The following is a 20,853-nucleotide window of genomic DNA, read 5'->3' on the forward strand; positions in this document are numbered from 1 at the left end:
CTGGATACCAAGGACCTACGACTCTCCTAAGGGTCTGGAAGCTTGTCGTCTTACTTTCAATAATCGGCAACCTTCTTACACTGTATCGAGAGGCAATCTTTCTTCCTCCGTGGACGACTGCTCGGGACCCCCTACCCTATAACTTGTCTATATGCCCACCAATGCTCCCATAGAGGCCGTCGCGGCTGAATTCAGGGCCCGTGGCTAACAAATTCGGCTTGACTCTTGGCACCACACCACGAAGCACCTCCATATTACCGTCCCCACGGTGGCTTCTCCAGTATATTGCTTTTCCAAGTTTAGCAACATTGAGCCTCCATGTACCATTCTCCTGACCGCCAAGAACTCGGCAGCATCTTCCGATCATGACCGACGGTCGAATCTTCCTTGGACCCAGGTACAAGTTGACGCGGGGAAGCCAACATGTACACCATGTACACCATGCATACCGTGTCCATGGTACCCTTTGGTGAACATACCTCAACATCCTCGGACCCTCCGTCACGAATCATCCGGGTTCAACACGGGCACAGTTGTCGTCTTCATACTCTGGCCAGGTGTTAATGCGCCAAAGATATAAACGGGCGACACCATCTACGTTTGGTTGAAAAATGACAGTGGTGCTATCATCGTGGTACGGCGGATGATTGAAAAACCACTGTCCGGTTCTCCTCCCGCCTCTTTGGTTACCATGTTCCAAGCTCCCATCTGGGCCCTCCTAGGCCTCTTTTCCCTTTTCTCCTCGCTAGCCACAGCCTCAAGAGTCGTCGTCGAAGAAGCTAGCCACTTGTCGGTAGGGTGGAAACTCGATCACCATGCCACCGATTCCGATCAGATACAACTGTCCATTGCGCTGAAAGAAGCCGGGATAGAAGCGCTGAAAAGACGCCTCCTGCAGCAGTCTACATCTGGCAACGACCCCAACAGCCGTCATCTCACAAAAGAAGAAGTCGACAAACACCGTCAACCAGACCATAAGTCAATCACAGCAGTAGGCCGTTGGCTACAGTCCCACGGCATCACAAGCTACAAGGCGGAGAGCAGCTGGATCACCTTTGATGCTACAGCTACTACAGTCGAGACACTCTTTGGAGCCGACCTAGCCTACTACTCGTATAGCGGTGACCCTGGTACCCAACTACTTCGCGCCCGCTCTTACACGATCCCCAGGTGGCTCAACGACCACGTTGACTTCGTCCACCCGCTTACACACTTCATGCCTCCTCGCAACCACAACGATAGTACCCTCCGCCTCGGACGTCGCCAGCCAGCTCAGCCCAAACTGTCCACCCGAGAGGAGTTCTTTGCTCCTCCTTGCTGGACCGGCACCTTCCCAGGCTGCATCCGCAAGCTTTACAACCTCACCTACACTCACCCTCCCCGCCCTCGCTCTCCCTCCCCCGTGCGCTTCGGCATCGCCGGTTTTCTGGAGCAATACATCACCCATCAAGACGTGACCTCCTTCCTAACTGCCTACGCTCCCGAACTGCTTCCTCCAACACCCACTCCATCCCGGGGCGGCAGCGGTGGCAGCCTGACCCGCCCGCCCGTCACAAATGCAACCGCGGAGCCCCCCTACAACATCACCATAACCCTCCTCAACAACGCCACGCCTTGGGACCTGCATTCCACCGACCCAGCCCTCTCCGGCCTCGAGGCCAACCTCGACGTTCAATATGCTCTTAGCCTTGGTCATCCTACCCAAGTGATCTACTACGCCACCGGCGGGCGCGGGACAAAACTGGATTCTTCCGGCCGTCCCCTCCCTGCGAACGATCCTAGAGCCAATAACGAGCCCTTCCTCGAGTTCTTGCAAGCCTTGTTGGCCTTGCCTGATACGCAGATCCCCCATGTGCTAAGCATCAGCTATGCAGACGACGAGCAATCCGTCCCGCGCAGATACGCTCACAGAGTATGCGATCTCTTTGCTGCCTTGGCAGCGCGCGGTACTTCTGTCCTCGTGGCAACGGGTGACGGCGGGGCGGCAGGCATCGGCTACTCCGCTGGCGGTGGTGACTCTTGCATAAAAAACGATGGATCAGGTCGACGAGCTTTTGTGCCCACGTTCCCTGCTTCCTGTCCGTGGGTTACTAGTGTAGGAGCAACGGATAACACCGCCCTCAACCTCACAGGCGCCGATTTTTCCTCCGGTGGGTTTAGCGAGTACTTTGATCGGCCTCTCTGGCAACGGGCAGCTGTAGACCCATACGTCTCCAGTCATGTCCGCTCCGGATCAAACAAACCGAGGAAAACAGCTCACCCTCATGCTCAAAAACCGGTCTACTTCTCTCTTAACGGGCGCGGCATGCCAGACATTGCTGCCATCGGTTCAGGCTTCCAAATCATGCACCGCGGAGAGATGGTGGAGGTACGCGGGACGAGTGCGTCAACGCCGGTGGTGGCGGCTATGGTGGCGTTGGTTAATGATCAACGCTTGAGGCAAGGGAAGAGGAGTCTGGGGTGGTTAAATGGGCATCTGTACTTGGATCAGAGAGTGAGAGGGGTACTGAAGGATGTGGAAGGTGGAAGGAGCGAGGGATGTGTTTTCCCTGGGGAGGTGATGGAGGACGTGAACGATAAGGGTAAAGGGAAGGGGAAAGGCCGAAGACAGAAAGTTGTAGAGAAGAGGCAGGGCAATTCGACGGAGGTAGACAGGGCGGATGGGACACAAGGAGAAGGAGACACAGATGGAGACGGAGAGGAATGGGGGTGGGAAGTGGAAGTAGGAGAAGGAGACGGAGAAGACATAGGTGAGGGAAGTCAGAGTGGAAATGTCATTGTTGGAGGATGGAATGCCAAGAAGGGGTGGGATCCCGTTACCGGACTAGGAGTCCCTGGAAATTTTCAGGACATGTTGAGGGTTCTTGGAGGGGTTTGGTAAACTATCGACACACGCCCTTTCCTACCAGAAGTCACCGGCCACATGGCACTTGGGCGTAAGCGCCATCGTTCCGTATGGGAAAACTCGGTCTTCCAGGGTTCCCTGGCGTCCAAATGCTCCCCGGTAATCACAGAGTCCTGATCTTTCCAAGGTGTTTTGACATCTGAAAGGCCGCAATTGGACTGAAAAGACTCAGCATATATTCATTCCCAACGTTTTCCGTCGCGCACTTTGTGTTTATTCTGCCGTCGGTGGTAGTATCGGTAGTTAGTTCTTGTGTATGAGTCTGGGAAAGCCGCAGCTGGGCAGGACCAGACGACGGACGAGGGTCAGGCACCGGGCCGTACCGGGCCCCGCCCTCCCCGCCCTCTCGACCGTACCTCAACGGTTTGCGGCACGCGTGTGGAGGCGTGAAATGGTTCTCGCCTCTTCATCAAGCTCCCCTCAGCTGGCCGTGCCTGACCATCATTCCACTACACTAGCATCTCCAACTCCGCAGCTCTACTCTACCCCTTTCTCTTTATTCCGCTTCTTCTCGTGTATTGTTGTTCGGTACTTCGTCTTGTCAATTGCCACTACGCTCGTATTACGGTGTGGTCCCGCGATCACCACGTTTTAGGGCCGCACCAGGGAGGCATCATGAGACCGTTCCCTGGCCTGCTCAGCGTTGAGACCGCTGGCGGACGAAGTCATGGCTTTTGCCCAAGCCAGATCCTGAAAGCACACACAGCGCTTTTCCACTTCCAATATGTCGACTGCTAGAGCAACGCGACGCATCCAGAATCGACCATCTCAGGTTTGATGCCGCAGGACCATCGACACAAAGACAACGATCTACGTCGAGTTAGGGTATGTTCGCCTCTATACACTAGTTCTTCAGCGGGGCCCGGTGTTTAACTTTGAAGGGGCTGGACGGCCCACAAAGCGACACTGGAATTGACTCGTCGCATTTTGCAAGCATAAAAATGTCTCCGAGTCGACTTGGCTGATATGTCCAGGGATCTTGATCAGACCTACACACCTGCGTAGCTAAGGTACCAACACTTTTCTCCCACAACTTTGCGAAGATGGGGGCCAGTTCCAAGAGCCCTACGAGCCCCAAGAGCCCGAGTAGCCCGGGCTCTCAAAGCCCCAAGAGCGAGCAACCCCCACCTCGCCGCCACCAGTTGCCTCTGACTCCGGGCCAGCACCGCTCAGCACCGAGGAACAAAACGCTGCTGGTATTCTCCCTGCATCGTACTGGACTCAGTATGCAGTAAGTCACAGGTCCAATGCATCTCTCATCATCTCAGCAGGAGGGCTAATCCTTTGATTCGCAGCTCGCAGAAGATCCCGCTGATGACGGTGCCTCGACGATTTCATCCCTCGCTTCGACCACCGCTTCCCTGAGCTCCAGTATCTATGACTACCGCACTATTCATGGAAGAACATATCACGCCGAAATTGGCAATGCCGAGTCATGGGAACCTAACGATCAGCGTCACGTTGATGCGTTGGAGATTTTGTAAGCCGGAGCTCGAGGCCTTGCGCATTGATGAATTTGACTGCATATTAACACCATTTGCATCGGATAGTCACCACTCCATGGTTCAATTGGATGGAAAGCTTTACCTCTCCCCACTTGACAAGAAGAAGATCCATAAAGTGCTCGACGTTGGAACAGGCAACGGAATGTGGGCCATGCAAGTTCTCTCGCTTTCCGTCTATCAGGTCCGAGCCGGTTAAAGCACCTGTGGAATCGAGGCAAAGCCGCCACAACCGTTACCATTATATTCGACTACAACGAAACACCAGTTCTACTTCTTGTCGAGTGTCAACCCCACACACAATACACCTCTTGGAGCTTGGCTGGATTTGAAGTCTCAAAACGAAACAGAGCCTCAATCCATCAAGCTCCATGCACTTGACGGACTTGACACAGAAGGTTCGTCGTGTCGGATACGGATGATGAACCCTGGATTGACCTACTGAAAGCGCGGCAAGGGGTTGATTTCCATTCACTCTCGGCCATGACGGGAATCACAGCTCATTTCAACGATGCGAAAATCTGGTAAGTCCCAACTTCTCCCCGCGCCGGCACTCGACAAGTGGTGATATCGTAATCCGATAGTCCACTTTACCGAAACTCCTTCGTTCCATCGTCCGTTGTCAACGTCTCTGGATCGGCTCGCCTAGGCAGCTGAGCCTTGGGAGCCCGCAGCAGTTTGGGTGAAGGACCGGACTGACATTCCCCGCCAGCCCGCTTAACACATGTCCGTCTAACAGCGCTGCGATATCCTCCGGATGGGAGTCCCGAAGAGTTCTGGTACAACGCTAGGAAGAATACGACGTGTCCGGTATGTACTGTGATGGTTGGGTGCTGCTGCAGGCTGCAGGGGCAATAACCTCTTTTGGGTAGGGGCTACCGTTACCTGGTCCCCCAGGGTTACAGTAGGGGTGTAGAAAGTGCGGATGTCGGCTTTGGCACATGTCAATTGACCTGCTGACCGGTCTCCCCGACATTCAGAACACTACTTCAGCGTTCTTCACAGTGGATGAAAGGCTACCTAGCAACTGTACCGGCTAATGCCGTTTGGCCGTACGAGGGGATGCCCCTCTCGTTATCAGTGCTCAAAATCTGGTTGAATCACACTTCTTCTCCCGAACCTTTAACCGTACCTCAACCGTCGACCCTCTGTCGTCTCCTTTGGATTTCGTTCTCGGCATCTATCTTTCCTGTCTTCCTCACGGCGTTTCACTGCCAAATCACAAGCATGGCTTCCAATCTTCAGAGCCCCAAAAGCCCAAAGAGCCCAAGCAAGGGAGCATCGCCGGCGGCCGAGCCTGCACAGCAGGCGCCATTACTGAGCAATGAGGAGCAAACTGCAGTCGGCATTCTTCCTGCCTCACATTGGCACCAGCCGGACACGGAAGAGGATCCCAATAATGATTCAGCTTCGAGCCTGGGATCCTTCATTTCCAGCACCGCCTCGCTGACCGAGTCCATTTTCGAGTATCGCAACATCCATGGGCGAACCTATCATAAGGAGATGGGCAATGTCGAATCCTGGCAGCCTAACGATGAGCGCCATAAGCAGGCGTTAGATATTGCGTAAGTCATCGTCATGCTAGCGCTTCTTCGGCATTCCTCTTCGCCAGACGTAGGGCGAGTTCAGCTAATGAAAACAGTCATCACGCATGGACGGTGATCCTCGACGGAAAACTCTACAATTCTCCTCTTGACAAGAAGAAGATTCAGAAAGTCGTCGATATCGGAACGGGAACCGGCATGTGGGCAATGTGAGTCTTACAAATCCTGTGCCAGTTGATACCTTGCCTAATACGCTCTCTCCCCAGCGACTTCGCTGATGAATTCCCCAATGCCGAGGTTATCGGTACCGATATTACCCCTATTCAGCCATCCTGGGTTCCGGCCAACGTAAAGTTTGAACTGGACGATTGCAATTCAGAGTGGACTTGGGCCGACAATACCTTCGATTTCGTCCACACGCGTATGATGTTCGGCGTCGTCCAGGACTGGGAGGGGCTATTTCGCCAGGCTTATCGCGTCTGCAAGCCCGGTGGCTGGACCGAAAGCATTAATTCAAATAGCTCATTTACGAGTGACGATGGGTCAGTGAAGTACGAAAGCGCAATGGCCCAGTGGGGGAGGGTATGGAATGCGGCTGGAAAGAAGATGGGCAGGCCGTTCGAAGTCTACGATCTTGATCTCCAGCGTAAGGGCATGGAAGCGGCGGGCTTCGTGGATATTCAAGTCAAGGAGTATTTCCTTCCTGTCAATACCTGGCCTGGGGACAAGCACCTGGCCGAAGTAGGACTCTGGTGGAAGGTCGCGATTGAGAGTGATCTCGATGGTAAGTCTGCTTCACGATGAAGTTGTGGCTGAAGACGTTCTGGGTTCATACTGATTTGTGGTCACGCAGGCTACCTGAACTACACGTTCAACGCGGTTATGGGGTGGCGTCCTGAGGAGACTGCACTTTATGCGGCCCAGCTCAGAAAGGAGTTTAACAGCTCCAAGATCCACGGCTACACCAAGGCGCGTTCTGTATGGGGTCGGAAGCCCGAGTAAGAACTCTGAGGACATGGGGGGGGGGGGACTGAACCACTGCCAGGCTGTGAGCGCGGGGGAATGCTTGGAAATCCATAATCTGGTGGGCAAATGACCGAATCAAGTGAGGGTCCAAGTTCACGACACCGATACCATCATGTAGACTGCTCCAGGTGAATGCACCTATTTTTCTCGATGCACACATCCTAGGACGGCTCGTTGACATTCAGTCAGGGATATCTTGGCGTCTGGCAGAAGATGTCGGTGTGGGGTTTGGGTTCGGGGTCGAGAGTTCCAGGTCGGGCCGCTGAACGGGCCGGAAGACGGGCAGACGAGGTGCAGGCCCCATTCAGGCAGCACCTCGTAACGGACAACGGTGTTCTGGATTTCTAGGGGTGTGTCTACCGGACCAATCGACACGTGCCAACATCACTTCTGCCAATCGCTCAGAGGCCTGTTGATCAGGGTACGAGTTGCGGGCTTTGAGACGATCACCTGCCAACGAACTCCAAAACGCCGACTTTCCTGGTGTAGGGTTTGGGTGCAGTCTGTCTCTGCCCACTCCGCTGCCGAACTTCTCGACGGACCAGCGTGCACAAACAACAACAGGGATTGAGTCTTATGGTGGATTACCGAGCGCGCTTCGAACTAAACACGCCTTAGGACTACATAGGGAAGGCATTACCATTGATGCAGGACACACAATGAATGTCAAAGCAGAGGCTGTGCTTGGAAGGGTGTTTTACCGCCCTCCAATGCCCCCCCCCCCCCCCCCCCCCCCCCCCCCCCCAAAATATCCTCTCGTATAAAGCTTGACTGAGAATACATTATTCACTTTTTTATCTACACTCCAGAGCTCAACCAGGCCCTTGTTTTACTTCAACTTCCGCTCTGTCTCGATCACAGCACACGTCTTCTACCGCTCACGGTCCCAGCCAAGTCAAGAAGATGGCTTCATCAGCCCCGCTTACCACCGAGCAGGCAGAGGCTGCTGGACTTCTCCCTGCGTCGCATTGGCAACAGCAGGCTGACGCCGTAAGTTCAACTTCCCACCGCCACCGATGTTTAGTCACCAGCTGACCAGCCCCCATACTCGCACAGCTTGAAGAAGAAGATACAGTAGATGACGGCGCCTCTTCAATCGGCTCGATCGCTTCGACCACCGCTTCCTTGAGTTCGACTATCTATGACTACCGGACTGTCCATAAAAGAACCTACCACGGTGATGTCGGCAATGCCGAGTCTTGGGAGCCCAATGACCAACGTCATGTTGAGGCGCTGGAAATCTAGTAAGTGACAAGTGTAGTACCCCCATATGGCTTCACAAGGCTGGAGATGACCGTATAAAATACTGACGAGATTCATGTATCGGAAAGCCACCACGCTATGTTGGTACAGCTGGACGGAAAGCTCTACCTTTCGCCACTTGATAAGAAGAAGGTCTATAAAGTGTTGGATATTGCGACAGGTAATGGCATGTGGGCCATGTAAGTTCTTCCACGCGTTCATTTCATGAAATCCCAGCCACGTGAAAGGACTTCGTGAATGATTTCTGCACCCAAAGTCGTGACAGTAATCATCAGAGCCACCGTGTCGAGCGACAACAAGGGAGGGGTTTTGCACCTTTGGTGGAGCTTATCTCTACGCGGCCGATTTCACTTCTTCTCGTTCAGCCCCGTGCTAACCAAAGCCTGTCTTTCTATTCTAGTGACTTTGCCGACGAGTTTCCGAATGCGGAAGTCATGGGCACCGACGTTTTCCCCATCCAGCCCTCATGGATTCCTCCAAACGTCAAGTTTGAGATAGAAGATTGCAACCGGGAATAGACTTGGGCCAAGAATAGCGTCGATTTTCTAACATGCGGATGTTAGCTGGTGTGGTTGAAGACTGGTATGCTCTTTTCCATAACGCCTTTAGGGTCTGTAAGCCAGGCGGTTACGTGGAGAGTTGTGGCAGTGGCATGACTTGGCTGAGTGATGATGGAACGGCAACTGAGGCTATGGATCAATGGGGCAAGGTGTTTAGGGAGGGTGGTAGGAAGTTGGGGAGGACATTTACGGTGTATGAGGAGGATTTGCAACGTAAGGGTATGGAAGCAGCCGGATTCGTTGACATTGAGTTTGTGGGCATTCAATGCCCAATGGGGGTCTGGCATCCGGAGAAGAAGGCGGCGGAGAGAGGTCTGTGGTACAAGTTGGTAGCTGAGGCGGATATCGAGGGTAAGTATGGCCTTCAAAATTTGGATGCGGAGTTTATGCTAACTCGTTTAGTAGGATACCTCAATTACGTCTTCACTCTCGTTATGGGATAGACTCCAGAGGAGACCAAGGTGTTTTGCAACCACATTAAGAGGGGCTGGAATAACCCTGAGGTTCACGGTTATTACATGCTGCGTGTGGTGTACGGTCGCAAGCCGGGGTAGAATTGGGGAAGGGAAGGGAGTACATCCCCAAAGGGCTCACGAATCCGCTACCGATTCCAGCCGGAACTCAAAACTGCAGGGTCTGGTTCAGAGGAAGAGCGTGATCGGGACTCTGGGAGTTGATTCCCGACCCGACATTGGATTTCCAGGGGCCCAAGCGAGACGCTAAGCTTGATATTTGGTAACTGCCTACCTACCATCGACCCCAGCATTAAGACCACCTGCTCCAAAACTCCAACCTCCATGTCGTTCGAATATGCTTAGATGACGCGAGTCAATCTCATCCCACCCACTCAAACGGGGCCTGAACGGGTGGACTCCTCTCAAAGAATCCTGGACTGGTGTCAGGATGACATCCTGAGTTCGGCGTCCAAAACATTGAACAACACGGGCTGCGAAGCATCTTGATATAGAAAGATGCAAAACCTAGTATCCGCTCGCTGACTGCGCGCATAAAACCTCGCGGAGCACATTTTTGCATTCTATTGAGTTATCCATTTCATCGTGCTGACCTGCCACAAGCTTAGCATCGCTGACCAACGCGGGCAACCCGTCACTCCAGTGCCCCCGGGCTCGAGCACACTCATCGCTGAGGGGTTAGGGTTGGAAATTTGTCCAACATGAACAATGACAACAACAAAGACACTCTCCCGCAGCGCTCCCATTCCATACATCAAGAGGCTCATTGTGCCGAGGGAGTTCTGTCCTGATGATCAAATGTTTGATACTTTGATTCTTTCCCATGCGAGACCAGCCGCCATTGGGCTTACCGGCCTCGTTCTTCGCACTGAGCCGGCTTTCTTGCCCGGACCCAGGGAAGGTGCGTGGCCTCACTTGACTATTCCTCCTATCAACCGTCCAATTCACCCAAGCGCCCATTCTTCGTCTTACCTTCTTTCACGACTTTTCAATTTTCATTTTGCCCGTGAGGTCAAGTGGCAGGATTCGGCTGGCAGCGCTTAATTGAAACTTTCACATATTGCACCAAGCTCTCATGGTCCTCTTCTAGGCCGCGACGAGGGATGATCGGCCTCGTTACCATGGTTGCATAGACCATCGCAAACCGTCGCGGTACCGTGTTGGCCTTTGTCATCAACAAAACAATGAGCCGCCACTCCGAAACTCAGAGTCGGGGTCCCTTTATCTCGAAATAGCCGCGAACTTAAGGCAACGGGATATGCTTTGACATCCAATTTGCAGCTCTTTCGCCATGATGGCCAGCCTGTCGCCTGCACGGAGCGGCACAATCCCTTCCATGCCATGGATCCTAGTCTTCTTCAGAAACTTCAATGGGCTATTCAACCCCTATGGAAACAAAACGGTCATGGGCTCGACGATGTTCAGTCGCCGAAAAGTCTGTATTAAAACCACATGGTAAGTGATCTTCCACCATTGGCCTCTCCCCTCCATCTCTGTGTGAAACATTTCCGTTAACCGGCCTGCTTAGCACATCCCCTTTCCAAGTACTCGTATTAAGCTCAACAGAAACACAACACACTCGGACATGGGGCATAGACAAACCCCCTACACACAAGCAGTCATGAAGCTGGCCTTCACGCTAGCGGCCTCCGCCTTCCTGGCGACGGTCCCCATCACAGCCTCCCCCATCATCCCCAACACCTTCCCCAACACCGCGATCATCAAGCAGGACACCGCCATCGTTAGTCCCGCAACCGTCTCCGACACCATCCATCCCACCACTACGACTGTTAGTCTTCGATCTGAAGAGTCGAAGGCTGCTGACGAGTCCGATTATTTCACATCAGACTCTGAAGACGATGGCCGTCAAGAGTATGTCTATGTCTCTCGCGAGGATATCACCGCCGAAAATTACTCTGGCGAGCATGGGGATACCCTCGACGATAATGTCGAGTCTCATGTGAACTCTTTCAACCGCCGTGGCTCCCACACCGCTGAGTACTGGAAGTCTCGTCTTCCTTCTACTTCCCACAACCGCCGCGGTTCGCACGGCGTTGAGTACTGGAAGTCTCGTCTTCCTCCTACTTACTGGAACCAACGCCCCCCAGCCAGTTTGCCCAAACGCCGCATCCCTATGCCTGAAGAATTGAGTCAAGATGACAAGGACAAGGCAATTTCCGACTTCCACTCCGTCACCAGTCCCATGGTCAAGCGCAATTACGGCGACGCGAGGGACAAGTACGAGTGTCCTTGTATGCTTAATGGTAAATACAAGCCGCAAATGGTAGCTTGTGCGGACAAGTATCATTGTCAGGATGAATCAAAGTTCGTATGCATAAGCTACAAGGGTGTTGCTGTGGGGTTTACTGTGGACGAGGGCGTGAAGCCGACCAAGAAAGCCAGTGGCAAGAAGCGAGAGCTTGGCTCCACGTCCACCTCAACATCTATTAATGATGATCCAAAGGGAGAGTTCATCTGGGGCGAGGATGAGGAGAAGCCAATCAAGAACAGCAAGCGAAGTCTTGACAACGACCTTCGACAACGCACCCCCGGCCACCGAGGCATCAAATGCACTAAGGTAAATGAATTCCCATACTGCGATAACACCCGCAACATGACCCTAGCGACATGCCACTGCGCCATGTACCAATGGAATGACACGACGAAATCCCACAATATCGTGATCATAGGGCCGGCGGAGAAGGATGATTCCGACGCCCCCAAGCACAAGCGAGACCTGCCTGACAGCAGCAAGAAGCGCAGCAGCATCGATGACATCAACTCCTTTGACTCTGGCTCGTGTGGCTCATACCTGCCCACAGACATTGATGACCACAATAGCATGGCCATCAAGAATGAGAAGCGCTATCGCGTTCCTCTCATGAGCAGACATCCTCAAGCAAAGGTCGCCCGCGCAGAAGACTACGGCTATATGTGCGCCAACACCGCTGCCCAGATGCGGTGCAAAAATAATAACGGAGTTATCGAGTGTGACTGTTACCCACCGATGGAAACAGCGATCCAGGATGAGAAATCCCCGAGCGGTTGGCGCTGCCAAAAGAGTAAAAAGACCGATGTACCGGTTTCTTGTTATTCTGCTGTGAAGACCCGCGTCAATCAGGATTGTTTCTGTATGCCGCCAGCAGAAAAGGCGATTAAGAAGCCCAATACGAAGCGCGACGTTTCCGCAGGGGAAGTTGTTGAGGGGCGAGGCTTGATCCCTCTCAGTGAACTCAGCGGACGAGGTCTTGTCGCCCGCAAATTGGCTTCGCAGTACTACTGCACCAACCCCAGAGCAAAGATCATGTGCGAGGGTTATAAACATGCTGAATGCTGGTGTTTCAACGAAGAGCGGAAGGTGAACGAGAATGGAACATCGATGGCGACGATGGTGAAAGGAGATAAGGCTTTTGTGGACTCCGACTCCAACTCAAACGACGTGGGCGGCAAGGGCGGCGAGGGCAGCGGGTACAATAACAAGGAAGACGACAAGAAGCCGGCGGACAAGAGAGATGTCACCTCCGAATCTGATTCAGATTCTGTGGTGTCTGAGCCCAAATTTGAGACCAAGTCCAAGAGGGACCTCCTCCAGTTTGACATCTTCGTGACGCTGCCCGGGGATGTAGTCAAGGCTCTCACCGGCTCAAAGAAGAGAGATTTTCCGGTCAAGGGGGAGATGGAGGGGGAGGAGCACCTGCTTGAGGGGAGCATGCTTGAAGGGGACGTCACCAGTCAAGAGCATGAGTTCATTGCTCGCAAAAACAACGGGTACGGCACCCGAGAAGTCGAATGCAAGGAGACGGGTGACGTCGCCGGCTTTTGTCTCGTCAGCGGCTACTGCTACTGCCTCCAGTGCCGGGGGTTCCCGGACAACTGCGACTTTGTGCAGAGGAAGGGCGTCGGCGACGGCAAGCGCGGCCTGGCCTCCCCGACCGAAAACAACCTCCTTGAAGACCGCGACTTCACCAGTGACAGGAACACCAACCCAGGCCAAATACCGCCATATATCTTGAGGATTACCAGCCAGGTCAAAAAGAACAACCGACCCGTCACGTTTATCTGCCAAGCCGCGAACGGCGGGTTCTGCATTGAGGACGGCTGCTATTGTGTGAAATGCCAAATTGGTCTGAACGGTTGCAGTTTCAAAAGACTCGGATCGCGCAGCGCAAAGAGGGCTGCGGCCGATGGAGGTGGGACGGGTCTTGATGAGCTGTTGACCATCGACGACGAGGCGGGTGGAGGGGAATACTATCAGAAAAAGAGTTTGGTCAACGAGAAGGAGAAACGTGGTGGGGTTTCAGGCGTCCACAGAACCAGTCCGTTTGGCCGCCCCGTTACGGTCGGTCGCCGGAGCGCCATGCCACTAGCCATGCCCATGCCCGATAACCAAGCGATTCTGGATAAAAGGGGCAAGGGCTTCGACTGCCCTGGCGAGTCCCTCGGGGCCTTCTGCTTTGCCGACGACGAGTGTTTCTGTCTAAAGTGCAAGAAGTTCCCCAAGGACGGCTGCTCTTTTGTGCAAAGAAAGTTCTTCAGGAATACCAAGACCAAGCGGGATTTGGATTTTGGTGTTACGGCCTCTTCCTCATTAGGGGAAGATGGTGGTACTAGCAAGCGGGAAGTCGTCGTCGACGCTGACGTCGTCGTCGTCGTACCGCCAACGATGACTCGTACTATCACGCCCACCTCTTCCGTTCTGTCAAACACATCCGTTCCACTTGCCTCCTCCGCAACTGCAACCGCTACCTTCACGGCCAACGCCGACGACGTCGCCAACCGCAACCACTCCAGGCCCGGCCACGGCCTCAAATCCGAAGTAAACATCTTTGCCCGCGGCAGGCGCGCCGACGGCTACAAGCCACAGTGCGTGCGGGAAAATATGACGGGCCAAGAAGGAGGAAATGGAGGGGCGGGACAGACGTCGGTGCAGGCGGTGGATAAGCTGAAACTGAAAGCTCGTGATCAAGCAAATAACGCTGGGTCTGCTTGCAGTCCTGTGGGAGGGTGGAATTGCATTGATGGAAAGTCGTACCAGCAGTGTACCCCCGGCGGCATTTGGACGGCGGCTATGCCCATGGCGGCTGGTACTACTTGCACCCTAGGGCAGACCACTATGCTTAATGTCACGGCTACGGCTGCGGGAAGCAAGATGAGGCGTCTTACTAGTAGTGTACATGTAGCTCGTGAGGAGCCGGAGGTTGTGGCAGTGCCGCAGAAGGGGGACAGCATGGCTAGTAGGAGCTTGGAGGAAGAGAAGGATGGGCAGGAAGGGCAGGATGAGGGGACGCATCGGGTTGCTATCCCTGGAGCTGGAGAGATTGATGTTGAGGCGGAGTGATGAGGGGCAAGACGGTGATGTGAGAAGTCCAAGAGGATGACGATGGGAAAACGGGATGGCAGCGGCTGGGGCTTGGATGGTGGCCAAAAAGCCGTATGATTGCGGGTGCCATGAGGATGGCTTGTGTTATTGCACGGTTTGTAATTCGAAGTTGAAGGCTTGTAGGAGGGTTAACCAGCGCGGGCAACAAACCAAGTCAAATTAAATCAAATCGGACCACCGATTTGATTTGTTCCCAGCGCTGGGGTTGAGCAGCCCGAAAAGGGGGCTACATAGTTAGGCTGTCGTCAGGATCTGACTGAGAAGATGGGAGGGTGACGGAGCGGAGGAAACAAGTTTCGGCATGAAGTGAGGGAAATGGGGTATCAGGGAGGCGGGTCTTTATCTTCTTCGACATTGTATCATTTGCTTTTCTTTTTTTTTCCTTTTTTCGTTCTTTTCTCGGACTGGAAGAACAAGAATTTGTGATGCCCTGTGGCATGAAGAAGAAATCTTCTTCCGCGAACAAAAGAAGAGATTCAGTTCAGTTTCGTTCATGATTCGGTGAGAAGTCTTTGTCGTTGAGATTGACTGTTGACAAGGAAATAACTCGGTGATGTTCGCAGACAACGGCGATAACTTGATTTGGGTTGACAACTTGACACTGGTTTTCCGACACCCAGTGACCCAGAGGATGCATGGCTGCATGTGCATAGGCCTTTGACACTGGCCGCCTGTTGAAACTGCAAAGGGCCATTATTGACCAGCTGGCCTGTGTTTGTTTGTTACTACTTGCCTGGGTGCTTTGTCGACATCAAGTTTCTGCATGTATGGCACTCGGACTTCCCCCAAAACTCGTTCAATCTTCTGCCTGCAGATGAGACTTTTCTTCTTGCTAGCAGTATTATGATGCCCTTACAGCGCAGCGTGTCTATGATGCAGCAGCGAGCGGTTACGAGACCAGCTCTCCGGGACGGGGGTTATGACTCGTCGACTCGACTTGAGCAAGGAGATTAACCCTGAAAGTTGGACTTCAGGACCTCTCTATGACCAAGATGATTTATCACGGGTTTTTCTGTTCCAGCAATGGTCCATCGCAACCTAATCATGAAACTTTCCTAGACGTTCATTATGTCCCATCGGTGAACACTCGAAGTCGTAATTCTTCTGGAATGGAGGGGACTTTTTATGATGCCTAGTGTTGCTGCGTAGGCACACCCAATATCCATCATCATGCGGAAGCAACTCCAACCTTGGTAGCCCAAGGAGGATATCGTCCGGCCAAGGTGTGGCCTTCATGTGCATGCCTTGTTCCTGCATATCGAGTTCGAAATGTCGCCACCCAGAACGCACGATCTGATGTAGCCAAATCCAGGCAGGACATGCGGATGGAAGATGCCACGAAGCAAGGTCAAGTTGAAGCCACATTGAAGACGAAGGACTGGAAGCCCTGGCCGAAACCCTACATGTATGTTCGAGCCGGCCGGTCGCCGACCTGCCCGAGCCACAAACATTTTTCCTTCCCAACGGCCACCCCTCAAAAAGAGAACCATCGTTCCTCTTCCTTATTCCTCTGACTTTCTCCTTGACCACAATTTCTCGGTTCATATCCAACTGGTCATTCTTCATTCATCACGGTATCACCGTGATACCTATCCATCAAGATGTTTAACATCTACCTCCTCCTCGTCTACATCCTCCTTCTTTCCCCCGCTGTCCTCGCCGCCCCAAATGGCCTCAACAAGGCCGCCCCCCGCGCCGCTCAGAAAACCTCCACCCGCACGCTAATCGAGGAAGACATGGAGGTGATCGAAATCAAGAAAACCACCTTGACCACCATCCAGACCCACAGCCAGAGCCAGAGCCCGAGCAATACCCGAAAGGTCATCTCGCGCACGGTGACCTCCGTCGACGTCGTTGAGGAAATGAGGGTCGTTGACGGTCCTCCTCCACTCATGATTAGGATTACCTCTACTCAGATTGTCCACGATCCTCCTCCTGCTGCTCCGATCGTGACGCTCGAGGTTATTCCTGTTCCTGTTACTGTTCCTGCTCCGATTGTGACCGTCCAGGTTGGTCCTGCTCCTGCTCCTGCTCCTCCCCCTCTTTTTCCCCCTCCTCTTTTTCCCCCTCTGCCTCCGGCCCCGAAGACAAGGACCGTGACCGTCGGGGCGGAGGCTGCTCCAGCTCCTGCTCCCCCTTCTGTTCCCAGGACAATCACCAAGGTCGAAGGTCCTGCCGTTGTCACCATGACTGTGCACAAGTCTGGTGGTGGCAAGGCGCCGTTGAACTACACGGAGGATTACAAGACTTGGAATCCGTGGGAACAGGTTGGGCCTGGACCTAAGGCTAGGGCAGCCAGGCTGCCTAAGAGGGGGAACATGGAGAGAATGGAGGTTAGGAGTAGAGGTAAGGAGTGGAGGGTTACGAACTGGAACGGGCTTCCTGCTCCGACGTTGCCTACCAAGTCTAATCCTTTGGATTTCGGGCCGGGGATTGGACTTGGGAAACTTGGGAAGAGGGACGTTGAGAATATCGAGGTCTTGACGTCGTTCGTCACGCTGACGGCTGTTGATGTGAGTTAACTTGCTTTCCTTTTTCCTTCGTTTCTTTGTTTTTCTTTTCGTGGGGGATCCCTCCCATTCTGCGCTCTCCATCCCCCCCGCACCCTTTACCCTCCTCTTGTCTACCTCTCAGTCCCCGTAACCTGTTATCCGTTCCCCGTTCCCCGTCCCCGTCCCGTCTCCGAAAAAACCCACACCCCTTATCTACCCCTAAGATTAATTCAACTAACAAACCATCCCTAACAGCAATCGTCCCCAACCCCCAACGTCGTCCCTGTCCCTGTGCTCAGCACCTCGACGGCTTCAAACACCACCTCCTCCACCCCCATCATCACCCCTGCCCCTGTCATCATCACCGTACCCGCCATGGTCACCGAAGTCGTCGTCGTCACCGAGGGCGCTTCCAATAATTCTCCGGCTCCCGCCCAACAGGAGCGACAACAACAACAACAGCAGCCTATCCTTCCAGGCCAGATCCCCTCCACCCGCTCCGACACCGGCAGCATCAACCTCCGTCCAGGCCTTGAGGACGCACCTCATAACATGCGGGACATGACAGACAACTTCTACTTCAACGCCGATAACCCCGATGAGCTCCGGCCCAGTGGCAAGTATGCGGCTTTGGTGAAGACGCTGGTTAAGGATCTTCCGCCGCCTCCACTGCCTCCGACGCCTACTCCGCAGACGCCCACTCCTGCTCTGGAGCCGGAACCCAATCCGGAACAGCGAGCGCAACCGCCTCCGGATCCGGCTCCTGCTCCTGCTCCCGCTCCTGCTCCCGCTCCTGCTCCCGCTCCCGCTTCTGCTTCTGCTCCGAGTCCGAGTGCGAGTCCGCAGGTCGCACAGCAGGTAAGTTCCATACACAATCCCACAGGGAACTTACCCACAGTCCCCTCACCAACCCCAAAAAGCCCCCAGTCCTAGCCCAGCCGCAACCCTCACCCACATCCATCTCACCAACAGAAATCAGAAGAAGACCCCGACCAGGAAGTCATTCCCGTCCCTATCGTGCACACCTACACAGTCGGCACCTTCCACACCTCCATCGTGCGCACCTACGCCGTAACCAAAACCAATACCGCCCTGTGGACTTCGAAGTTTGAGGTGGTTGATGATTTGCCGCAGGCTACTGATCAGCCTCGGGCTTTACCTCCTCCTTCTTTCCTGGAAGCTGGTGAGGTTGACAGGAGTGTGTCGACCAGTTTGTTGACGTTACTGCCGGGGCAGTTGGGGGAGCATAAGGAGACAACTGTTAGTATTTTGGTGCCTGTGTCTGTTAGTCCTAGTCCGCTACCGACTCCTGCTCCGGGAGTTAGGGTTCCCGTGGTGGATAGGGAGAAGGGTTCTGGGGAGGAAAAGAGGGAGGGGGTGATGACGAGTGTGGTTAACATCCTGCCTGGACAGGTCGGCAACAAAGAGGAGATGGTGTTGAGTGTTTTGGTGCCTGCTGAGGGTGTACACTCTGACTCTCCTGCTCCTGTGGCTGCCGAGGCTTCGAGCTCTTCAGTTGCTGCTGCTTCTTCGACCCCCTCGGCGGCTGTGGTCCCGGTGAAGACTACGGCTGGGGACAAGGCAAGCGTGCTAACCTCCCTCCTCCCCCTCGCCGCCGGCCAAGTTGGCAACAAGGAAGCAACGGCAATGGCGGTGCTGGTTCCCGCTTCTGCTTCTTCGACCCCGTCGGCGTCGGCTGCTAAGGCAAAGACTGCGGGCTTAGGGGCAAGTGTTGTGACCTCCCTGCTTACCCTCTCCGCCGGTCAAGCTGGGAATAAGGAGGAAATGGTGATGGCGGTGTTGGTTCCCGCTTCACCTCCGAAGGTAAAGTCTCACCTAGCTGGAGATTTACACCACCCGTCCGAATCCGAGGACTACTGGTCCAAGACCAAATCGCCGCACCCGCCGTGGTCTTCGGCACCGCAGCAGCCGCCAACCGCGATACCTGTCACGAAGCCACAATCTAGCACCACTCCAGGCTCGGATGTGGTCCCCCTCTCTGCAGTCTCTGGGGGTTCCGGTGGTGGTTCATCAGTCATCGACGCTAGCTCCAACACCCCACTGGCAATCATAACCACCTTAATCACAGTCCAGAACACCTCCATCACTACCGCCAACACACCCGCGAGTGTATCTTACACAACAAGCTTTGTCACCGTTTACGATGCGGTCACTTCCTCCTCCCCTTCCCGTGCTGGCCCAAAGGATGAGCATGTGAATCCGGAAAAAGACAAGGACATGGCTAACCCCACGGAGAAAGACCTCGAAGCGCTGAAGAATAGTGAGGTGTGGGGAACCGTGGTGCCTGGTCAAGAAGTGGTGATTGATGGCCAGACTGTGGAGGTTGTTGCTGTCATGACTGGAGGGCCTTGAACGGTCTACCTAGGCTTTTGTTGATGGGAAGGGAATGGCGATGGGGGTTGAGCGGTGGTAGATGTGGACTGGCGATTGAACAAAGCAAAGGGGATGGTGGTGCGAAAAAGAGTGGGTGGACTTGTCCTTTGGTGTAAGAGCACCTGGTGGGTGGGTGTGAGCTCATATGGGATAAGAGTAAGACTTGTTTGCCAGTTTGTGATGGCGGTTGCACAAACCCCAAAGGGTGGTAGCGGCAGCAAGACAGCGAGGCAGCAACTGAGATACTTCAGTGATGGTGATCATGTAAGATGGAATAGCGATAAGAAGACGGCGTGCCACAGTGCCACGGGCAGATGCAGGTTTGAGGTTGGATCTGAAAGGGGTTCTCTAATGTCAATAGAGAATGTACGATACCATTTGCAAATAGGGGGCGCTATTTAGAAAGAAAAAAATGTTTCGTTTATGAAGCGGGAATATGGGTGATGGGCGATGGTCCGAGGATGCATCTTACCTACCAATCCCTCCATAATCAAAAGTGTTTCTCAGTTGAGTCCATGGTGTTGATGGTGTTGATACCTTAATCTTGCTTTCCCCCTAACTATGAGTTGCCGCCGGCATCTCTGATGGATCCCCCTGACATCCTCTCCTCCACTCCTCCAGCTGCGGGCCTGGCGGCAGCATTTGTTCCGTTCAGCCCGGCAGCGGGCCTGGCCGTTCGACCGTTCGCTCGGCGTCTCGGGAGCAGCGGGTAGTGATGGGTACGGGTACTGTATGGAGGTGGGTATAATTAGAAGATGATATCCACTTGAACATCATCGTCATCATTCCGCTATCTCCGGACTCCGGTGGTCCGCCTGGCTTCCATGGGTTTCTCAGCTAGGCAGGCCTGGGTGTGATGGGAATGTAGCTCGCTGCAGCCAGGGACAACGCCATCATTGAGGACGTAGTCCCTGGTAGCTTGAGCAGTTGAAGGCAGCGAGCGGATAGAGGACAAGGAGAAAGGATCGCGGCACAGAATAGACATTCGATCGTTCAAGGTCATGATATTTATACATTAATACTAGGAGAACGAAGCAGAGAGCAAGCTTTCAACCAAAGGCCACAAACTTTTTTGATGCTTGAGGCCCTCTCAGCGTTCTTTTACGCCAAGAAAACCCCGATGATGGATATCGATAATAACACAAGTACATTTGTTGTCCCAAACTCCACTCTCTTCCGTCATGGCCGCTTGGTTGAAACTAACTCCACCTATTTCCGTCATGTCCGACAACGATTGCACTCTTTCCCATCTCTGAGTGTGAGAACTACGAGAAGTTCCAAGGCGTTGATTTGCACATTGCATGTGAATGTCGT

The 20,853-nt window shown here is 53.9% G+C and overlaps 5 protein-coding genes across 5 annotated transcripts, besides 2 other annotated features; all 5 read left to right on the forward strand.

Moving 5' to 3' along the window:
* The first annotated feature begins 417 nt into the window (after nt 1-417).
* Nucleotides 418-3,167, forward strand: SMAC4_08394 (uncharacterized protein). The gene has a single exon (XM_003344866.3). It carries the CDS (start codon nt 644-646, stop codon nt 2,879-2,881), a length of 2,238 nt encoding a protein of 745 aa, XP_003344914.3. The 5' UTR covers nt 418-643; the 3' UTR covers nt 2,882-3,167.
* A 964-nt stretch (nt 3,168-4,131) lies between these two features.
* Nucleotides 4,132-4,136: a sequence feature (Short protein (SMAC4_08395, WPJ62546.1) was converted to a misc_feature.).
* A 64-nt stretch (nt 4,137-4,200) lies between these two features.
* Nucleotides 4,201-4,270: a sequence feature (Short protein (SMAC4_08395, WPJ62546.1) was converted to a misc_feature.).
* Nucleotides 4,271-5,478: 1,208 nt separating this feature from the next.
* On the forward strand, nt 5,479-7,639 carry SMAC4_08396 (uncharacterized protein). The gene is made up of 4 exons (XM_003344868.2): nt 5,479-5,972; nt 6,050-6,160; nt 6,218-6,735; nt 6,805-7,639. The coding sequence occupies exons 1-4, from the start codon at nt 5,635-5,637 to the stop codon at nt 6,951-6,953; spliced, it is 1,116 nt and encodes a 371-aa protein (XP_003344916.1). The 5' UTR covers nt 5,479-5,634; the 3' UTR covers nt 6,954-7,639.
* A 241-nt stretch (nt 7,640-7,880) lies between these two features.
* On the forward strand, nt 7,881-9,825 carry SMAC4_08397 (uncharacterized protein; the record flags this gene model as incomplete). Its single annotated transcript, XM_003344869.2, has 6 exons — nt 7,881-7,967; nt 8,034-8,221; nt 8,309-8,419; nt 8,641-8,727; nt 8,850-9,151; nt 9,203-9,825. 6 exons carry the CDS (start codon nt 7,881-7,883, stop codon nt 9,241-9,243), a joined length of 816 nt encoding a protein of 271 aa, XP_003344917.1. The 3' UTR covers nt 9,244-9,825.
* Nucleotides 9,826-9,898: 73 nt separating this feature from the next.
* Nucleotides 9,899-14,611, forward strand: SMAC4_08398 (uncharacterized protein; the record flags this gene model as incomplete). Its single annotated transcript, XM_003344870.3, has 1 exon — nt 9,899-14,611. Exon 1 carries the CDS (start codon nt 10,859-10,861, stop codon nt 14,609-14,611), a length of 3,753 nt encoding a protein of 1,250 aa, XP_003344918.2. The 5' UTR covers nt 9,899-10,858.
* Nucleotides 14,612-16,254: 1,643 nt separating this feature from the next.
* Nucleotides 16,255-19,518, forward strand: SMAC4_08399 (uncharacterized protein). Its single transcript, XM_003344871.2, has 5 exons — nt 16,255-16,662; nt 16,746-17,166; nt 17,401-18,003; nt 18,118-18,609; nt 18,654-19,518. The coding sequence occupies exons 2-5, from the start codon at nt 16,840-16,842 to the stop codon at nt 18,846-18,848; spliced, it is 1,617 nt and encodes a 538-aa protein (XP_003344919.2). The 5' UTR covers nt 16,255-16,662; nt 16,746-16,839; the 3' UTR covers nt 18,849-19,518.
* The last annotated feature ends 1,335 nt before the right edge of the window (nt 19,519-20,853 follow it).

Source organism: Sordaria macrospora, chromosome 3 (assembly GCF_033870435.1).
Source record: "Sordaria macrospora chromosome 3, complete sequence".
Lineage (NCBI taxonomy): Eukaryota > Fungi > Ascomycota > Sordariomycetes > Sordariales > Sordariaceae > Sordaria > Sordaria macrospora.

Bases quoted from the DNA above. Each gene is read 5' to 3' on its own strand.
- SMAC4_08394 (XM_003344866.3), top strand. From the start codon at position 644: ATGATTGAAAAACCACTGTCCGGTTCTCCTCCCGCCTCTTTGGTTACC.
- SMAC4_08396 (XM_003344868.2), top strand. From the start codon at position 5,635: ATGGCTTCCAATCTTCAGAGCCCCAAAAGCCCAAAGAGCCCAAGCAAG. The intron at 6,161-6,217 runs GTGAGTCTTACA...CTCTCTCCCCAG, and splicing joins GGAACCGGCATGTGGGCAAT to CGACTTCGCTGATGAATTCC. The intron at 6,736-6,804 runs GTAAGTCTGCTT...GTGGTCACGCAG, and splicing joins GATTGAGAGTGATCTCGATG to GCTACCTGAACTACACGTTC.
- SMAC4_08399 (XM_003344871.2), top strand. From the start codon at position 16,840: ATGACTGTGCACAAGTCTGGTGGTGGCAAGGCGCCGTTGAACTACACG. The intron at 17,167-17,400 runs GTGAGTTAACTT...CATCCCTAACAG, and splicing joins TCACGCTGACGGCTGTTGAT to CAATCGTCCCCAACCCCCAA. The intron at 18,610-18,653 runs GTACACTCTGAC...CGAGGCTTCGAG, and splicing joins TTTTGGTGCCTGCTGAGGGT to CTCTTCAGTTGCTGCTGCTT.